We start from the raw sequence: 22,353 nt of genomic DNA, 5'->3' as shown, positions 1-22,353 counted from the left end.
CATACTTCTTCATATTTATATTTAGGAATTTTTTTCTCTTTTTCAATGTAGATTGTGAGGCCCATATAGGGATCACAATGTATATTTATTTTCCTATCAGTATGTCTTCGTAGAATGGGAGGAAATCCACAAAAACACAGGGCGAACATATAAACTCCTTGCAGATGTTATTCCTGGCAGGATTCGAACCCAGGGCTCCAGCGCTGCAGGGCTACAGTACTAACCACTGAACCACCGTGTTGCCCCCATATTTAGGAAATTTTTGGAGCCATTGTTTCTTTTTTCTAAAAGGAAAATAGGGGCGGAAAGTACACAATGGAAAACTCTGGAAAAGTTCTGTTTAAAAATGCTACAGAAAAAACGCAATGTGTTTATACTTCTACCTTCTGCTCAATCTACTTCTGGGTTTGGCTCAAAAAAACTGCAGCAAAATTTGCAACACAAAAAAGCAGCTTTTCTACAACGTGGGGGTCTCAGCCTTAGTCTGGAAGCTTGTGGGGAGTAATCATAGTGGATTACTTTGTGCAAACTCTCCAGCAACTAACCTTCTGCCATCTACATGCTACAACTAAAACCCAGAGTGCAAGGAGACCTAAAATGCAGGTTTTAAATGCAATCTGTCACCAGAACCAAGCATATAAATCAATCCCCAGATAGAAAGATTAGGGTAACCAGAACAATGTTTTTCCTTGTGAATTGATACCTCTACTGCAAAGATACCACCAAATTTGTCAATATGCCCTACTTGGGACAGTGATGATAATGTCCATAAAGCAGTGTGGAACATATTGGTATAAAATAAACATAATCACAGATTTTGCAGGACCATGGCAGCTTGATACAGTTCACATTGTAACATTTCCTGAATTATATGCTGATTGTTAAAGTAAAATATTAGGAATCCATGCTATTTCAACTACACTTGTCATTTAAGGAGCTTTACTTCTTGACTGGCTTATTTTCAGGACATAGAACAGGGATTGTCAAAGCATAAAAACATGCTGAGCTCTGTAAATAACATATTTAATCCAGCAGAGATTCAATGCTACAATGCTACCTCCCTTCTTGCCATGTAATTCACATATATTAATCCTGTCCCAGGTCTGTCGTGTAAACTCCAAAAATGACTAAAGCTAGCAAGCAGAATAGTACAGATAAATAACAGATCATATACTGTATGTATATATATATATATATATATATATATATATATAGTCCTGGACGGCATAAGTATATCTAGAGTGCTAGAGTGCATGATCTCATATATACTTATATTACATATGTCTTAGTGCAAATGGGAACAGCTCACTGAATACTTCTAACTGACTTGAGACAATGGCAGTATGGAAATGAGCGGTAAAACTGAAGCATAACCCTCCATCACGTGTAATAGCAATCTAACTAGCTTTTAATAGCAATGGTTAATAACCCCTATAAAGAAATAGTCTAGCAGTAAATACACAGGACTTGTAAATTTCCCATAAAAATCATTGCAAGGCTTTGTTTCTTAGAATCCTGTATTCTATCATTTCTCTATTACGGTATTCCTCCTGGAAATGTTCATTATGAATTTATTTCTAACTACTTGTTGCCATCCCCATTGACAATCAGGCATGTCCATTACATTCTGAGATCTTATAGGGTTTTTTAATCACAATTTAAGGAGGATTTAACGCAACAGTGAGAGTCCTTGGATAGAGAACTCAGTGTTTTCATGAAATATTGAAATACATGCAGGGTCTTGCTGGGCAGTTTGTTCTGTGACTTATAAACCGTCATACATGATGTCCTGCCAGTTTATTTGCTACTAATAATCACATTATGACTACAGAACATTTAATGAAAGAAATTTTCTGAGAGAAGTCCTCAGTAGTTGATACCTTTTTTAATGGCTAACTCAAAAAGTTTTTTGATGACATATTTCGAGCTTTCGGGACTACTATAAAGGTCCCTTCATCAGGATGGTATAACACAATGTCTGAAGGTAGGCATATATATACAGAGAAATGTAGTGTTAGATGCAAAATAGATGGAAAACAGAACATAAACAGTTTTAAAAAAAACCCACATATATATCAGTTCGCAGGAAAGTTCTCTGGGTTTATGGCTTCTTTGATCAGTGACGTGGTGTCTAGTGGTTATAAAAGGCCATAAAACCCTGGGCCCTGTTTAAACCTTGTTGGAGAGTGCGAAAGGTCTTCATAAGTTTAAATTCCCATATGAGGCGATCTTTTCTGTCTCTGAAATTCCCCCTTAGTACCAGGATCTTCATATCCTGGGTCATATTATGATTTTGATTACAGAAGTGTTCTGGCACCGGGAGGTCCATTCTTTGCTCTCTAATCGTATGTCTGTGTGAGTTCATCCTCATCCTAAGTGACTGTCCTGTCTCACCTACATACAGGCCCTCAGGACACTTAGTACACAATATCAAATACACTACATTAGGTGTGCTGCAGGTGAAGTTACCTGGGATCTTGTAGTGTCGATCAGAGTTCGGGATCTTTATTTTGTCCGTAGTCAGTATGTGGGGGCAGGTTTTGCACCTCTTCTGTCCACATGGAAATGTTCCTTTGATAGTTGGAGGTGACAGTGAGCTGCTAATAATCATATTCCTGAGGTTTGGTGGCTGTCTGTAACACAGGAGAGGGGGTTCTGGAAATATGGATTTTAGATGGTTGTCTTTTTGCAGTAGTGGATGTAATTTGCGTGTAATTCCTCTCAGTGTCTCCAGGTGGGGGTTATATGTGACAACCAGGGGCACCCGAGTGTTCTCCTGTTTGGTATTGTATTTTAATAACTCCGATCTTGGTATTCTGGTGGCCCTGGTGATTTGGTTATCAATTGTTCTTGGATGGTAACCCTGCCTCAAGAATGTGTTTTTGAGGCCCCCATCTAACATCACTGCCCAGGAAAGAAGGGCCATAAAATCTCTGAGAAATAATAACGACATCATCATTAAACCAGCGGACAAGGGTGGCGGTATAGTCATAATGAACACATCAGACTACATACAGGAAGCACACAGACAACTGAATGACACACACTACTACTCTACATTTCTCTGTATATATATGCCTACCTTCAGACATTGTGTTATACCATCCTGATGAAGGGACCTTTATAGTAGTCCCGAAAGCTCGAAATATGTCATCAAAAAACTTTTTGAGTTAGCCATTAAAAAAGGTATCAACTACTGAGGACTTCTCTCAGAAAATTTCTTTCATTTCATATCCACTGGCTAACACGGTACAGGGATATATATTTTTTCTTTTACAGAACATTTAGAATTTGTATATCAGGCTGTGGAAGTGTATACCAACCTTTGCGGGGCCTTAGCCTAAAATAGAAAACAAAAAGCTCACAAAAGCCCAAGTGACCATAATATAGAAGATCCAGGAATACTGAACTGCAAATACGTGCAGACAAGCAACTATTTTATACTGGAAAAAAAAAAGTTATGAGCACAGTCAGAAAATCTGCTTGCTGCCTGTAAATAATATCCTATCTGTAATAACACAAGTAGCCAGAAGTACAGGCACAGGTGCATAGAAGAACTTTTTTTTTTTTACATTTTAAGCTGTGAGAATGCAGAATGTTCATTCCTTTGCAAAGAGCAAGTAGTTTGCAAGTATGGTGTTATCTATCAGTTATAGTTAACATCCATTCAGGAAGCTGCCCACTCACTCACAGAGTGGGCACCTGGCAGTGGACATTACAGCACATCCAGTTACTTTAAGGCATTGGCAGCTGTGATATACTATTATATCAAATGTTGTCAAGGAGTTAAATGTGTGGACAGTTGAAAATTAAACCTTTTTCTAAATATAAATAATTACACATTTTGCAGAATTTTAAAGATTTTCTATAACCATGGTGTATACATCAGCATTGTTTAATATATCCTATGATGGACCAGAAGAATGGATTAAACAATAAAACAGATCTGTCTGATTTTGGACTATAAAGGGGTTGGTTGGTTGTCAATAGATACGACCCTGCAGAAACTTGACATGATTTGGTACTTGTCAGAAACCTAGCCATGATTTTCTTATTGTGGTTGGGCTATCAGGAAAAAGCACTACATGTATGAAAAAGAGAATTCAGCAACAATAGAGAAATCATTGATGGGTTTCTGACTAGTACCAGACCATAGAAAGTTCCTACATTCATGGTCGAATCCATTGGTAACTGATCACGACAGCAGACTGTCCTGATTAGGCCGGAATGAATAGGCCTAATTGGTAGTGAGTCTCGCGCCGCGGACACCGCAGATGAGTGAGCTAAAAAAAATCACTAGCGGGAAACAAAAAGCGAGCGACTCCCATTGAAGTAAATGAGAGCCTTTTTTGCAGGCAGATTTGGAGGCAGATTCCATGTGAACAAACCCTAAGTTGATCATAGAAAATCTTTAAAACTCTGCAAAATTTTAAATTTCTTGCAAGAATGTTTATCATGTTTACAATTGAAACCCTTTTAAAAAAATCAAAGAGAATTTTAAAGTTTTTTTTAGGTAAGTGGCAATTTACTATCATTTAACATTATTATGCTAGGCTCACACTTGTTCTCAGGACCGCACAATAAATAGGCGGACCGCCATAACAGTGGTTACACAAAGAGCCCGGCGACTGCACTGACTGTAATGGGGTCCATCGGCTGTCATTCATGTTGAAACTGAAATTTATTTTCGGCGGACTCTGCAATGGGAGACTCAGACATAGATGTGAACATATCCTTATATATAGGTTTACTTATCAGAAAGTACACTGCTAATACACTTCTTCCAAAGCGATTCCAGCACAACCTGATTAATTAGGAGACAATAATTTATTTCTTCATTATCTTTTTTTTTATCTTTCTGTGATGAACCATAATTACAAAAAGACAAGATATAAAAAAACATGTGACTTAATGACTGCCTTATAGCTTGGCTTACTAAGTAACATGTGTAGGAACGTGCAGTATAATATTACAGAGGCCTTACTAATTACCAGGTGTGCGGGATCTGAGGCAGAGCGCCGAATAATGCCGATATTAAGATCCTGCTCAAGGAATTCATAACTCTATTCAGCAGATGTATAATATGCCCACTCCATATAGGGACTGCATATATTTTTAGATGGATTATGCATAGCATACATATTGATATACAGAGAGATAATACTCAGTGGAGAGTGGAGGATTTCCATTTTCATGGTGACAGTTCATCAGGAGTGAGGGGAAGAATTTAGATAGCAGTGGGAGGTAAGTAAGTCAGGTCATTAAACTTAATAGCAGTAAGTGACAAAGCGTCACACACAGAGGAGTGGGTTTCATAGTCAATTCACTTCTAACCTTCATTGGGTTATAATGGTGTGTTTTATATCAGCAGAAGCACACAGCACTGCCAAGTTGGCAGACACCAAATGTGACTTTCAAAGTTTATTTTCTAGCAGTCATCTGCTACAGTTAAAGGGGTATTCCCAATAAAAGAAACATGCCATAGGTTATTACTACGTGCAATAAATCTTCATTGTTTTTTTTTTTTGTTTGTTTTTTTAAAAAAAAGCAGAATCAGGATTTATGTTAACTTATTTCTTCTTAGGTTTGCCATGGTAATAACCACCACCAGTGATGACATGGTGGACACTAGAGATGAGCGAACAGTAAAATGTTTGAGGTTCGATATTCGTTTCGAGTAGTCCCTCAATATTCGACTACTCGAATCGAATATCGAACCCTATTATACTCTATTGGGAGAAAATGCTCGTTTCAGGGGTAGGCAACATTCGATTACATTATACTTACCGAGTCCACGAGTGAGGGTCGGGCTGGATCCTCTGAGAAGTCTTCTCCTTGCAGCGTCCCCGCTGCCTCTTCTGGCTCTGAATTCACTCTGCCAGGCATCGGGCCTGGGCAGAGCCGACTGCGCATGCCCGCACTACAAGCGGACATGCGCAGTCAGCTCTGCCCAGGCCCAATGCCTCGCAGAGTGAATTCAGAACCGGAAGACGCCGCGGGGAAGCTACACGGAGAAGACTTCTAAAGGTAGGAGAAGAACCAGCATTGATTGGCCGACTGTATAGCATTCGGCCAATCAATGCTGGTTCTGCATCGAACTTTTACATTCGAACAGCGAGTGGTACTCGATCGAGTATGAGTGTTTCGAATACCGTAGTATTCGATCGAATACCTACTCAATTGAGTACTACTCGCTCATCTCTAGTGGACACACATTGTCCATGCCTCGGCTTGCTTGTCCTGCAGGATTGCCTGGTGCTTACAAGTTTTGCTGTAGAGTTTCTCTATTCTCTCCTACTGAGTATGCGCTTGAGCAATACATAGAGCTCGACCAACTGGGGGACAGGGCTAGCAAAAGCCAAACTGCAATGTACTCTACCGCCCAGTAATTCAACTCCATAGTGCTTAAAAGCCAAATAACCACACGATAAAATGGTCATGTATATGTAGGGCAATTGGGGATCTGTGTGTGAATGCTGCCTGAATTGCTCAGAACAATCTAGTGCAAATCCCTGATTGATAAGGTTGGGTCCCTCCGGACTTCTACCTCAGTAATAATTCTATTGCCAGAACCTACACTGAGGGGAACCCCTACACCTCCTTTATAGGATTCACACAGAAAAGACAAAGCACTCCTATACTGGATCAGCAGCTGCCTGATCCAGCACTAAAGCAATTAAGCCAGAGATGGTAATCAACTGGTTAAAATAACACACACACATCCATTAACACATAATGTACTAGCATGTACGGTCTAATGGAAACTGCGTGACGCGTTTCACCGGTTCTTGCCGGTTCTTCAGAGGCTACTAGATTCCCTAAATGACTTAATGCAGTGTCACCCAACTCATGGGTTAACACTGCGATAGCAGGTACGCTCCTAGTGAAGTTCGAGCGTCCGGCCGGCTGTGACATCACATCACATGACATCAAATTGCATTATAAAAGAAGATCTATTTCCTGGCTGCAGAGAGCCTGTATAGTGGTATATCTGCTAAGGACGCCATGTTACCCGTTATTTTACATGTTACCACAGCAATGTAGCCTGGCGCTAAGTATCCAGTTTCGGTGTCTAGCGAGAGGGTGGCGCGCTTTCCTGTAGCAGCTAAGAACACCACACTACCAGATGGTGTCTCGCTAGACACCGAGGCTGGATAGTTCACGCTAGGTCAAGTTGCTAAGATAACGTGTAAACTATTGGGTAGCTCGACATCCTGTAGCTGCTAAGAACACCGCACTACCAGATAGTTTACATGTTACCATACCAACGTGGCCTAGAGCAAAGTATCCAGCTTTGTTGTCACACTAGATCCCCTACGCAGTAACACATCTCATAAAGGTATCAAGCTCACTATCCCCTGCAGATCTGCCCCACAGGGCCACAGCTAGCTAAATGCACCAAACCTGGACCATAGCTTGCCATCCCCTATAGTAACACAGCTCTAAATCTCCACCCTCACACTACCCCCAAGTTCACAAGGCACCCCAAAATTCTCCCCACAGTTCACCGTGCACCCCACATCTCTCCCTCCCACAGTTCACCATGCACTCAAATCTCTCTCCTCCACACTACACACTGTACCTCACATCTCTCCCCCCCAGTACACCACGCACCTCACATCTCTCCATGTTCTTCCACTTACAAGCAGATATGCCTTTCCAGTCACATGAATAGAGCATGCCATGTGACCGTCTGACATCAGAAGCTCCTTACCGAATATAGTATTTAGCCTTTATCTCAATGGCATGTGTGCATCCAATTAGGGCTGACTTCTGATTAGCTACACCTATGCCATTGTGGGTGATCCCACGTTCCCAGAATTCCTTGCCCCATGTCCTATCATGTCCAGCAAGCCATTTTAGGAAAATGTGATTCATTACTACAAAGCAGGAGGAAATCCGGATTCGATGCAAAGTGAATATTTCCTGAAATTCGGATTGAATTCCAGTTCGTCAGGTTCGATTCACTCATCTCTAGTTAATATTTGTAACGTCTCTGCCTGTTCGGGTCACTGTGCCACCCTCTGCTCACATGCTGCGGTGCATTAGGCGTGTGCAGTTTTATTCCCTGCTTAGAGTTTTTGGTTGCACTGTTGTGAACACAGCTCTATTTCTGTAATTGAATTCCCACCACACCCGTCTCCTGCACCTTGTTTGCCTCCGTTCATGAAGTGGTTAATTCTAGTCTTGCCGTGTGACTGACAGCCTGTACTCCAATCAAGCCTAGGGCTGGGTTTTGGCTTCCTATATACAGGACATTGGCCTACATAGACATGCTGGCTATTGACTTTGTCCCTGATAAGCTTCTCTTCTTCTACTATTATATTACTGACTTCCGACCTCTGGCTTCCCTATTGACTATTCCCTGGATTTTGATTTGGCACTACATAGCTCATCTGTTACCGAACCCTTGGCTTGCTCATCTCCCTTTTGTGTTGTTTGTCTTGTCTGTGTTTGGTGTTTCACGTATATAGGAAGGGCCCGTCGCCCAGTTGCCGCCTATTACATAGCATAGGACCAGGCAAGCAGGAAGGGACAGTGGGGGGTTTCAGCTTAGGGCTCACTGTCTCTTGTGACCCTTCCCAGGGTTTCCAGCAGCTACTGGAGAATTACTGACCTAGCAATTCCATAACAATATCACTGGGAAATATAGTTATTCATATCTCAGGGATTTTCTAGATTTGTGTAAGTAAAATGTAAATGCTTAATCTGACCATTAAAAAAATAAAAAAGAAGTGATATTTCATATTTTTTAGTCCACAATTAATGAATACAACTGAACTCATTAATTCATAGAACATTAAGCAGACAAGAAAACAAACTAGTTCTCATGATAAGTTCACTTTAAGAGAGAAGAAAAGTGAGAGAACTGCAATCCAGCTACAGCTTAAAGGGGTATTAAGGTTTCAGGAAATAAACCTTATGTTTTGTATAATGAAAGTGATACAATATTCCAAAATACTTTCTGTATCATTTTCTCACGGACTTCAAGATCTCTGTTTGTACTTATTCAGTAAGAATGTTTACTGCAATGGGATAAAAATCTGTCCTAATCGTGTGATGGACACATACTGTAGGTCCTTGACTTATTACAAGACAGAACAGACAAAAATGTTAGTTATTTTTCCCGAATATAAGTTTTGTTGAAGTTCCACCCTAGCCTTTATTCTTTTCCAGGTCATATAACATTCCTTGTCTATGCACTCTGAAGCTGTCAACTTTATCTGTTTTAGTAAATACTTCTATTCTCCATAATATAACAATTATGTGGTATATTTGCTTGATACCCTGCATTGTGCAGTTTCTTAGTTATTCCGCTTAATAATGTCTGCATAAACTGACATCTGGGTGTTACCAGCTGGATTTGTGTCCCTACCCAGATCCATGTCCAAGTAGTACAACCAATGCCAGAGTAACCTTTTTTCACAAGGAGGAACAGTAACATCATTCATTAAAGGGATCCTATCTTTCAAACACATTTTTTTCTAACATTTCGGAATAGCCTTAAGAAAGGCTATTCTTCTCCTATCTTTTGATGTCTTCTCCGCGCCACCTTTCGCTTGAAATTCCGTTATTTTCTCAGTATGTAAATGAGTTCTCTGGCAGCACTGGGGGGTGGGCCCCAGCACTCAAACAGCACTGGGGGCGTCCCCAATGCTGCCAGAGAACTCTCCAGCGCCACCTCCATCTTCACCACGTCTTCTTTCGGCAGTGTCTTCTAACTTCTAGGCCTCGGGCCTAGGGCAAACCAACTGCGCATCCTCGTGGCCACAAGAAAAATGGCCGCTTACACAATATTGTGTAATTGCCTAGAAGTTAGAAGACACCAGCGGAAGAAGATGCAGTCAAGATCTCGTTTCATAAGAAGATGGAGGCAGCGCTGGAGAGTTCTCTAGCAGCACTGGAGATGCCCCAGTGCTGTTTGAGCGCTGGAGCCCGCCCCCAGTGCTGCAAAAGAACTCATTTCCATACCAAGAAAAAACGGAATTTCAAGCAAACGGCAGCACGGAGAAGACAACGAAAGGTAGGAGAAGAATAGCCTTTCTTAAGGCTATTCCGACGTGTTAGTTAGAAAAAAAATGTGTTTGAAAGATAGGATCCCTTTAAATTTCATTAGGAGTAACAGTGGAAAGGTGCAACTCAGACTTCTAAGATAAGATGCCGCAGAATTGTTATTTCATGGGGAATACTATGGAAACAATGCTGATAGATCTGGCATGGTGCAAGAGTACAGTGCCTCTTACTTTTTACAGTTTGTGAAATGAGTGATAGGTAATGTGGTCTCTTAAAGAATCCAGTAATAATCATATTCCCATGTTTAGGACCCCTTCATCTAATGATACATTTTAGTTAAAAATGCAAAATAATGGGGTATCGTATAGAAGTAGCAATATTTAACTTGACATAAGCATATGTACTATTTAACAGCACTACAACATGTGAGACCATAGTACATATCGAGTATAAGATTGTAAGAGGATAATGCTGTGCATTGTAAGGGGCTACAGTTAGATATGGCCAACCAAAATAGTTGAATATGTTGCTAAGCAACAGTCTCTGTAATAACCATTTATCGTATAAGAATAAGTCATGTAACAGCAAGGAGACACCACTGGGTCATACTTAGATACTGTGCTCCCACCGTGGATGACCTTAGATTGCCAGAACATAAATTATGACCATCATGTCTAATAGTTTATGAATAACCTTATGGAAATCTTGGGATTACCACGTAACAAACGCAGCACAAAAACATTAACATGAAATTTATGGTTTCAAAAAGATTTGACACAATGGGTTAAAGATAGGACCTTATTCAGTTTGACAGATCTAACTTGACCATCACAACATGTGATATACACAGATCAGCCATAATACTAAAAGCTAATAATGTTCGCCTATTTGGGAATAATGTTTACACATCCTACAGAGAAACTGTGCCAACAAAATGTCCCTCATCTCTTATGGGAAATAATAGAAGACATGAACCTAAATTCCAAACATATAATCACATAGTATGGACATATTGCCATTTAAAAAATGTTGCTTTTACTTAAATTCCTTTATTTGTTCTTTACCATTCTTATATCAATCTCTAAACCCTTTTTCACATTAGTTAATAACCATGTACAGAGATTTATTTGGAAATCTCATATCTCATGCCATGTTATGTGATGCTACATAGAAGGGTCTACCCAACCTACAGGTTTATCATTTAGCTTGTATCTTGCACCACATAGTATAAATAACATAACTTCATCTCTTCCCCTTTGACATCTATTTTAAGCCTCAGATAAGGCCTAGAAACTACTTATCCATTTGACTCCAAAATCTATGTGGTGCCCTTTCAATCCCATTAGAATTTTTGGAGGACAACTGGAGGATGAAAGGGCTATCAACCTTACAAGATCTGTACGACCCTAAGAAAGAATAAGGATATCTTAAATCATTCTTACGCTGGGTTCACACCTGCGTTCTTCTTTCCGTTCTATGGTTTCGGTCTTCTGCATGCCAGAAGACGGAAACCATAGACCGGGTTCGGCCATGAGCGGCGGTGAGCGTTTTATGCTCTCCGCCGCGAAACCGGATTTTTTTATCCGGACACAGAGTACTGCATGTCCGACTCTGTGTCCGGATTATAAAACCCGGTTTCGCGGCGGAGAGCGCAAAACGCTCACCGCCGCTCACGGCCGGACATCTCTCTCACCCATTCAAATGAATGGGTGAGAGAGACTCCTGCAGGTTTCCGTCTCCTGCCTCTGTTTTAGGCAGGAAACGGAAACCTGCAGTACGGAGAGGGCGACGCAGATGTGAACGAGCCCTTACAGGTAAGGAACTTTCTCCAGAACAGATATATATATATTGGGGGAGCTTTATTAAGCAAAATGGAAAAAATTAATCATTACCAATATCGGCATACAGTGATAGTGTTCAGGTGCACTTTTGGCGCAAAGCCTTATCGTGTGCTGAACATGCACCTCAAGCCCTGATCTGTGCACCTTCCGCCACAATCTGAAAATGTGGGTGGTGTGGGGAATGGATTGGGTACTGACTTGTTTCAGGGGTAGGCAACGTTCGATCAAATTATACTTACTAAGTCCACGAGTGAGGGTCGGGCTGGATCCTCCGAGCAGTCTTCTCCTTGCAGCGTCCCCGCGGCATTTTCCGGCTCTGAATTCACTGTGCCAGGCATCGGGCCTGGGCAGAGCCGACTGTGCATGCCCGCACTACAAGCGGACATGCGCAGTCGGCTCTGCCCAGGCCCGATGCCTGGCAGAGTGAATGAAGAGCCGGAAGATGCCGCGGGGAAGCTGCATGGAGAAGACTTCTAAAGGTAGGAGAAAAACCAGCGTTGATTGGCCGACTGTATAGCATTCGACCAATCAATGCTGCTTCTGCATCGAACTTTTATATTCGAATAGCGAGTGGTACTCGATCGAGTACGAGTATTTCGAATACCGTAGTATTCGATTGAATACCTACTCGATCGAATACTACTCGCTCATCTCTATTCATTAACATTGCCATACCATATGCTAGTCTTAATGAAATTGCCCCAATGTAACACACAGCATCAGAAGCTTTAAGAAATCTGCTGCAGTTTAAGACTGTCTAGTCCAAAGTTGCACTGTTTAAGACTTAGAATTAGATTGTCTAAGACAATCAGCCCGACTGTCTGTACTAACTTAAAATCCTTACCCACCTCAACAAAGCTTAACTATGGAACAAAGGCATCTTTTTGTTGCACCACACATCCAGAATAAGCATTAAAAACTTACCCTAATTAGTACTACATCCCTGACAAATTAAATAAGATGTATTCAACGTGCCGACACACACGGCTGTTTCGAATAGTACTCGCTCATCTCTAGATATAAATACCTAGATTTCAGTGACCACTATTCTAGGTGAAGATACTGGTGAATAGCACCCGGGGTACAATCTTCAGGAGGGTGGAACTTGGTCAATAAGTATCTCAGCCTTGTTGGTATTGTGAGGGATACTCCCCTGTTTCTAATGGCAATAGGTTTTAATCAGAATCTAATAAAAATTAGTTTTAATGCGTCCTAATTTAGGTTACTCACCTTTTCCAATATTTTCAGCTATTTAGGCAAGCAATACTATTTATTTTTGGTTCAGTTGGTTGACTCCTTTGATTTTTCCCTGCTATGGCATTCATGCTTGTAGACTGGTTGCTTTCAGATGTGAGGATCTATAATTTGTTTGTTTGTTTTTATCTCTTTTTATTTCAAGTGGGATGGGAAAGGGGGGAATTGAATTTTTAGTTTAATTTTTTTAGATATTTTTTAAAACTTTTTTTTAACTATATTAGTGCTACAAAGGAAAAATGTATGAACTATGGAGAATTACTCTCATGTGAAACATTTTGTTAACCAGAGAGGTGACTATAGGTTGCAGAAAATCTGTAGCTGTAGAGAAACTGCCAACATTTTAATGACACCTGTCAAAGGGTGGGATATATCAAGCAGCAAGTGAACAGGCAGTTCTTGAAGTTGATGTGTTGAAATTAGGATAATGCAAGGATAAGGATTTGAGCAGCTTTGACAAGAGACAAATTGTGAAGTCTAGACAACTTGGCTGACCATCTCAAAGATGGCTGGTCTTACTATTTATGAGACTATATAACTGCAGAGCATGAGGGTGCCCATGATGACGTCTTATAAATGCACCTACAATAGGCACATGAACATCAGAGCTAGGCCATGGAACAATTAAGGATGGTGGCCTGGTCTAATAAATTATGTGGTGCCATGACTAAGAGGTGAATAACCTCGAAACGCGTCGGTTTCTTTGTTACCATCCCATCTGCACCACCATATGCTTTGTATATACTCGGCTTTTAAAGGGAGCATGTCTCCGAAATAAACTTATACCTTTTATATAAAGAAGTTACGGAGTGCTGGACATCCATTTATTGCTAATAAATTATGTGGTTGTGTATGCACATCTTATGTAAGGTAGAGATGGCACCAGGATGCTCTCTGGGCATAAGATACAACATCAGAGGTAGTGTTATGCTTGGAAACATTGAATACTGGCATTCATGTTGATCTTACTTTGACACAGATCATACCACCTACCTAAACACCCCATTATGGCAATGGTATTTACTAACGCCAGTGGTTCTTGTAGCAGCATAGTTCAGGAATGGTTTAGGGAAATATGTTCAAGAAGTTCAAGGTTTTGCCCTCCAAAGTTCTCAGACCCTTAAGGCAAATTCATCACCTCAATGTTTGCTAACAATACAGTTTTTATTAATCCTATAAAGGTTCTTGCCACTCTAGTAGATGGAACAATCATGGCTGTTCTTCTCAAAATTATTCAGAGTGATTGATATTGTGCATTATGTTGCAAATAAAAAACAAACAAACTATAATACAAATACTACAACGTACCTGCCCGCCTGCAGCACACCAGATATACTGAAAAGGCCAAAATCAGTAATTACTACTTTTCCATTGTCATAGAAAACATTTTTTGATTTGAGGTCTTTATGTAGAATGCCTTTGGCATGAAGATATCCCATTCCCTAAAAGAAATTAAATGAAAATAATTAACTGATTAGATATAAAGCTTAAAGGGGCTCTATCAGCAAAATCATGCTGACAGAGCCCCACATATGCGTGAATAGTCTTTAAAAAGGCTATTCAGGCACCGCTAAAGTTATATTAAACTACTCTCCTGTTTTAAAATAAAACAGAATATGTTCATCTTACCGAACGTGCACGGGGGAGCAGGCATTCAGGGTCCGATGTCATCTTCAGCCACGACTCCTCTTCCAGCGATGTCCTCGGCCCCATCTAATTCGAGAACTGACATTGATAAAAAATGGCGTGGGTGCATGCGCAGTAGTAGTAGTAGCAGCATGCTACTGCGCATGCACCCGCGCCATTTTTTATCAATGTCAGTTCGCGAGTTAGACAGGACCCGAGGACATCACTGGAAGAGGAGGCGTGGCTGAAGATGACGTTGGATCCTGAATGCCCGCCCACCATGCACGTTCAGTAAGTTGAACATATTCTGTTTTAGGGTTTTATTTTAAAACGAAGGGGGGGGGGAGTTTAATGTAACTTTAGCGGTGCCTAAATAGCCTCTTTAAAGGCTATTCACGCATATGTGGGGCTCTATCAGCATGATTTTGCTGATAGAGCCCCTTTAACAAGTAATACTTTTACAAAATCATATTTATCGATGTGGTTACATTGAAGATATCATTAAAAAAATATATAATTGTTAAGTCTGTTTGGTCAGTACTAGATGACAATTTTCTCTGTAAAGTATAACATGTACACCAAAAGGCAGCCCTGGTGCCCAAGTTCCCTCTACCACATAGAAAGACAATAGTATTATAAATTTGCCAAATCCTTTTACATATTTTACATTTCTTTTTGTGTTTCATTCATCATAAGCACTATAGGTTACCATACGATTAAAAAACAAAAACATACACAGTAACCAAAACATCTGCTGATGTAAAATCCTTCATGCAACAATAATGTTCTGGCACAACTGGCAGGTCTAAAACCCAGGACAGACAGACAGACACTTAATTGTCCTCAATAGATTTTTTCCTGTCTAAAAGTCTCCAAAGTATATTTCTTCTTTACATGCAGTAATCAAAGCAAAAGGCGGCTACTTTGAAGAACCTAGAATAGAAGACATATTTTCAGTTGTTTCACACTTTTTTGTTAAGTATATAATTCTACATATGTTAATTCATAGTTTTGATGCCTTCAGTGTGAATCTACAATTGTCATAGTCATGAAAATATAGAAAACTCCTTGAATGAGAAGGTGTGTCCAAACTTTTGGTCTGTAACATACCGTATTTTTCGGACTATAAGACGCACTTTTTTTCCCAAAAATTTTGGGGGAAAAGAAGGGTGCGTCTTATAGTCTGAAGGTGGCGCCTGGCATCCGCTGTAATAGAGAGGCGGAAGCCGGCAAGTGATAGACGCCATTACAGGTGCCGGGGCCTGAGACATCGCTGCGCTCCTCTGCCCTGCATGAAGCCAGCAGCGGCAGGGGCTCCTCCGTGCCCCAGCCGCCGGCTTCATGCATGGCAGAGGATCGTAGCGATGTCTCAGGCCCCGGCGTCTATCCCGTGCCGGCATCCGCCTCTCTAGTACAGCGGATGCCGGGTCAGTATCCGTGGCCCCTTCTCCCCCGGGGCCGGTCCCCACCGGCCCCGTACCTGTAGAGTTGCAGGCCGGCTCCTGCGCGGCGATATCGCAGGAGCCGACCTGTTCGGGTGACAGCCGGGAGCCTAATGAGGCTCCCCGGCCTGTCACAGCTATATTAGTATTGCGGCTGGTCTCTATGACCAGCCGTAATACTAATAGACAGAATGTCCCATAGACGGCAATACAGTTGTATTGCCGTCTATGGGACTTGCGATCAAGTGACTGCAGGTTCAAGCCCCCGGGGGGGAATAAAATAGAAAAAAAAAAAAAAAAGCTTTAAAAATATGAAATAAATAAAAGTTCTAAATCACCTCCTGTTTTTTTTTCAATACAAGGTGATCTAAGCAATAGATATCCCCCAAAATGGTATAACTAAAAATTACAGCTGGCCCCGCAAAAAAAACGCTCTATGCATCCCCGTACAGCTGCAGGGTCACCTGTCAATGTGGCCTTGCAGCTGTTGCAAAACTACAACTCCCATATATTAAATATTTTACCAGTTTTTGCTTCAAAATTTTTTTCCCTATTTTCCTCCTCTAAAAGGTGCGTCTTATAGTCCAGTGCGTCTTATAGTCCGAAAAATACGGTATATATATATATATATATATATATATATATATATATATATATATATATATATATATATATATTATACAGACCTGCATCTATAAATGAATACATTATGCATATTAAGCAACATAAATCTTATGGTCAGAAAAATTCTATCATTGAGAACAATTGAGCCCATAGCTTAACTATTAGGGTGCCTGCTTTGCATCTACAAGGATTGAAATTTAGGGTAAATGGAACAAAAATTCTGGCACTCATATATTGCTTCACAATAATCCAAATTTTTATTCCATCCAAACAAACTGTTTAGATGAAATAAAGTTTGTTTGGATGAAATAAAAATTTGGATTATTGTGAATCAATATACAGTTCTATGAAAAAGTTTGGGCACCCCTATTAATCTTAATCATTTTTTGTTCTAAATATTTTGGTCTTTGCAACAGCCATTTCAGTTTGATATATCTAATAACTGATGGACACAGTAATATTTCAGGATTGAAATGAGGTTTATTGTACTAACAGAAAATGTGCAATATGCATTAAACCAAAATTTGACCGGTGCAAAAGTATGGGCACCTCAACAGAAAAGTGACATTAATGTTTAGTAGATCCTCCTTTTGTCTCTAGTCGCTTCCTGTAGCTTTTAATCAGTTCCTGGATCCTGGATGAAGGGATTTTGGACCATTCTTCTTTACAAAACAATTCAAGTTCAGTTAAGTTTGATGATTGCCGAGCATGGACAGCCCGCTTCAAATCATCCCACAGATGTTCAATGATATTCAGGTCTGGGGACTGGGATGGCCATTCCAGGACATTGTAATTGTTCCTCTGCATGAATGCCTGAGTCGATTTGGAGCGGTGTATTAGTTTTCTTACAGTGATGCTGATGTCACAATGCAGTGAATACTAAAGAAGCAACTGGCTGGAAAGTCAATACTGACTTGGTGAGGAGGCCAGAAAACTGGGAGAATCCTCGGAAAAATGCTTTTACATTGTCAATAGTCAAATCATGACAAATGAGACAAAACCACAAACTGAGCATGAGCAAAATCAAAATTTGGGTCAAACGTATTGGTCTGGGATTGCCATGACCACCTTGAAATAGAAGGTCAGAGTTAAAGCTTGTTAGGCAGAAATAATGATATCAATTACATTATTACATTCATTAAATGTAAGTACAGGGAAAAGTATCCCTGTACTTACAATACATTGAGTTTCAAGGCAAAAGTGTGATATAAAATGGCTGATTTAGTAGAGAGACTAGCCCCTCAATTGTCCTAAGTATTTCATAAAGGCTATGGAATAGTCATTGCTCCATGACAGAGATGCATGAACTTAACAGGGCAATGACTGAAATATACAATTCCTTTTTTCAAGCCTGTCCTCAGTCTTAGTAATGATGCCACATTTAGTTGCTCCATTTTCATGTTCTCCAGGAAGCAGAATCATAATTCAAAACTTCTCCGTAGACTAGAAAAATAGCTATTGTGCTCTTACTAGACGTTACGGGACGTAAATGTGCTGTAAATCATTGTGCAGATGATTGCATGAAACAGACAGACGGCTTGCCACTGCAGATATATTATACAGGACTGAAACTTATAATGCAAGGGCATATTCAATGCAGAAAAAGGAAGAGATATTACAGCACATGAATCAATTTCCAATACTGTGCTACAACTAAAACATTTATATTCCATAAACAGCAGAAGATCTAGAAACTTTATAAAGTAACAAGTTTCAAGACTTATTTTATAGTCTTCCATCTAAAACCATTTAATGTAATTATCTGCTATTAAGAGGAGTAAGTTGGGGGACTTACAATGAAAAAAAAACATAAGGGGGGGCTATGTGATCCCCAGGACAGGGGGCTAGAGTTTAGGTTTGATTGCAGCAACATGTGGCAGTTTTGTGGAGTCTGAGTTGAGAACAATAGAAGTGAGGGAAAATAGTTAGAAAGGACATTTTTGTTGTTTTTTTTAATTTAAATTTTTTATTTTTTAAAGTTCTAAATCTAGCAATTTTCACTCTGACCACTAAGCCTAACAATAACTCACAATTGCCAAAGTATGATAAAGCTGGCATATTGTTAGACCATCTAGTTACATTAGCTACACCTGGTTGCATTAAAATACTTATTAGTTGGCCTGAAAAAATGTTGCCACATTTTTGGTGCATGGTATTGCAACTTAGGCCATACCTTTATTTTATTTGCCACTCCCCTTTGTCATACAAGTTTCATAAATGTCTACAACCAGGGGCGTAACTACCATAGAGGCAGATTGCACACGGTGGATTCCAGTACAATTCATTCCATACTGTATATACGAATACTCTTGTTTCTACATGACTGTTTGCAAATCCTATTTGGATGTATGGGACAGTGACAGAAATATAGTGGTCATGAAATATAGAAGCTGTGGTGGTCATGTGAATGACACATTAAGATGTCATCACTATAGGGCCAGTACCTATAGACTAAAACTAAGAGCCTGGTGCAAAGTAAAAGTATAAGGCTCACTTCAGTTAAAAAGTGGACAAATCCTTTAATTATTGGGGTGCAGCATCAAAACTGTCATAATATATGTGCCTTAGGGAGCCTTCACACGGAGTAACGCCGGGCTCAATGTGTGCTTATTTTTACTGCTGTAGAAATGCGAGAGCAGCGTTTACGTCGCGTTTACGCAGCGTTTTTTTACTATGAGCATATATGCGGCGCTTCCAGGGTATACTGTAGATAAGCGGTTTGGCGAGGTGCATACTTTGATGTATATAGGGATGGCTCCTCAAACTATTCTGCTATAGCCTTTTACATTCAGGGCTATGTCAACAAATAAAATCTTCCCGTGTGAAGGGAAGCTGCAGCTCTGCATATTTAGATACTGACTTCTCCAGATAGGTTAGTAAATGTTGTTTTTGTCTTTGAACAAGCAGTAAGCCAAGATTATTAACACATAGATGAATGGAGATAGCATTAATAGGAAAGCTGTAAACACAGCAATATTACAATAAAGACTTGATTATAGTGGATCATCCAATATTACTGCGGCAGATTAAGAATGATCTTCTATTCTACAAAGCACAATAGTGATGCCATTAATTACATGAAAAACACACCTACACATACAACGGATTGGGATCTTTTCACCTCTCCATGCTCAGCGGAGCAGAAAATGAAGTCTTGTAATTTTTCTGGCTTTTGATGTGTGCTGCATAATATTTGGTGGAGAAATGATTTAGATCTATCATTGTCAGTTGTTTGCTTTACAATACTTTGTGGCACAATCTTGCTTACACTGCAAGAGCTCTGTGATCTAAACATTTTTAGCAGCACAAAGCAATTACCTTCTTGTAAAGCAGAATAAATTATGAACTAGGCATCAAAATGTTTAACTTGCTCTGCCATTTATCTTGTTCCCTTCTTCAGAGACTATATGGGGTTACGCATGGAAAAAATGAGTAATAATCCTTTCTTTGTTTTTTTTTTTCCAGAATTGCTATTTTTCTGTGTGTTGCATAACAGTTGCAAATCAAGAACTGCACCGATATTTGTTATCCTTTCTTCTATCAGATAAGCTATACAGATTTACATAGCATGTTATCAGATACACACTTTCCAATTAAGGCTTTTTTCACACCACAGTTTATACATCAGTTTAAATTTATCACTTTGAAATCTGCCATATTAAAAAAAAAAAAAAAAATGTATATGTTATACTATATTTAAAAAATCCCCCCCCCCCAAAAAAAAAAATAAAATAAAAAAAATACTGCATGTTATCCATTAGCTTTTAAATACAGCCAAAGTAAAGTAACAAAAAGTTACTTGGAATACATAAAATTAGCCATGTTAATACGAGAGACTGATAGTATAACTGTAATAACTAATAAGCCGGACAGGAGAATGGACTGTATTTCTAGCCCCCATGTAGGTAAATTAGACATTTCTGGAGTCGAAAGATATTAGACCGTAATGTTCAATTCTGATTATAGTCATCTGATCACTCTTCTAGCTTCAGAAGGTTGCGTGCAGGTAGACATCTGTGGATGACGTTCCATCTCTACCTGCTTCACCATTATTCATATCTTCATCAGCACAGTATTAGTGAGCCTACCGCATGACCAATTCCCTTATATTGCTATGGCTATTGTCTATATTCAGCTCTGCTGTCCAGTCATTTGTCAAGATAAATTCATGGCTAGACAATGGAGACCTTCAGATCCACTTCTGAATAATACACCTGACTAAATCTACCACCTTGGAGTTTTGGTGTGTGTTGTATATAGTATTTGGGAAGCAATGGAAAGTTGGTGATAACTTTATCACTATTATTGTATTTAAGGGTTGCTGTAACAAGGCAAAAGAAGGGATATATGCACGTAACTGCAGTTCCCCTCTAGCCCCCCACAAAGTATTATACAGTGGTGGAGAGTTATCAAGGCCAGTGTTTTCCATTCCAGTCTTTATATCCACTTAACCGGCAGAGGATGAGCCTAATTTATAAGGTCCACATGTTATCCTAAATTAGAAGCATGTGCCTAGTCTGAAATGTATGCCAGCTCATTGCTGGCGGAGATATCAGTCATTATTTATTATAGAAAACTGGTATCAATGATGATAATTCTAGTCCCATACCTGTAACGCACCAATTTCACAAAGTGGTATTAGTGGTTTGTGATTTTGAGATCACAACCAGTGGCATAACTACCACCATAGCAGCAGAGGCAGCTGCCACAGAGCCCGGGACATTAGGGGCCCAGTGACAGCCACTACTGCTGCTATCATTATACTTGGGGGTCTTTTCGGACCCCCGAGTATAATGATTGGCGGACCGGGAGAGGTAAGAAACATAAAAAACACTGTTACTTACCTCTCCACGATCCTGCCAGGCCTCCTTCCTGACGTCCTTTCTGACGTCTCTGACGTCACATGAACCCGGCCTGCGTCCCGGGTCATGTGACGTCCGACGTCATAGAAGAAAGACGGCAGCAGAGAAGACAGCGTAGGACCAGGGGACAGGTAAGTAACAGTGGTTTTTTAATGTTTTTATTCCCCCGGGTCTCCAATTATTATACTCTGGGGTCTAATAGTTACGCCACTGATCACGACAATATATCTCCCCCAGTGTTTTTCTTCTGTAAGTGCCTAACACATGGAATTTGTGAAAATTAAATTTCTCAGATCCAGCACTTACCTTCACAATTTCTTGTGCTATCTGCCTGGTTTTGTTGACATCTAAGACAATTTTGGCATCCCGTACCACTGAGTACAGTGTCCGTCCCTTGCACAAACTGAAAAAAAAAAAACATATGTATTGTATATTGTATTAAATAACATGCATTAACATACAAAACACTGTATAAAAATTGGTTACAAACCTAATCACAGTAATTCTACAGTTTCCAAATATATCTGTTATTCTATTATTTGGAGCGCCATTTTCATGTAAATTGTTGTTTTATTGTGATGCAAATAAGGAGAAATGTGCTTTGGGTGCCTTAGCTTTCCTGGACTTTGGTCTAAGCTCTAGATTCCAAGGCAAAGCATTTCTCTTACATTTGCATATGACTAAAGTCTT

The 22,353-nt window shown here is 39.9% G+C and overlaps 1 protein-coding gene across 2 annotated transcripts in view; it reads right to left on the bottom strand.

Moving 5' to 3' along the window:
- KSR2 (kinase suppressor of ras 2) overlaps nucleotides 1-22,353 on the bottom strand; it is a 360,999-nt gene that overhangs the window by 26,558 nt on the left and 312,088 nt on the right. For both annotated transcript variants that reach the window (XM_075273321.1, XM_075273328.1), the window contains exons 15-16: nucleotides 21,970-22,066; nucleotides 14,418-14,551 (exon numbers count right to left, since the gene is read on the bottom strand). In XM_075273321.1, the coding sequence (XP_075129422.1) occupies nucleotides 14,418-14,551; nucleotides 21,970-22,066 (231 nt within the window). The remainder of the gene's footprint in view (nucleotides 1-14,417; nucleotides 14,552-21,969; nucleotides 22,067-22,353) is intronic.

The sequence above is a fragment of the Leptodactylus fuscus genome, chromosome 1, assembly GCF_031893055.1.
Source record: "Leptodactylus fuscus isolate aLepFus1 chromosome 1, aLepFus1.hap2, whole genome shotgun sequence".
NCBI lineage: Eukaryota > Metazoa > Chordata > Amphibia > Anura > Leptodactylidae > Leptodactylus > Leptodactylus fuscus.
This window is presented reverse-complemented; position numbering and strand designations above follow the sequence as displayed.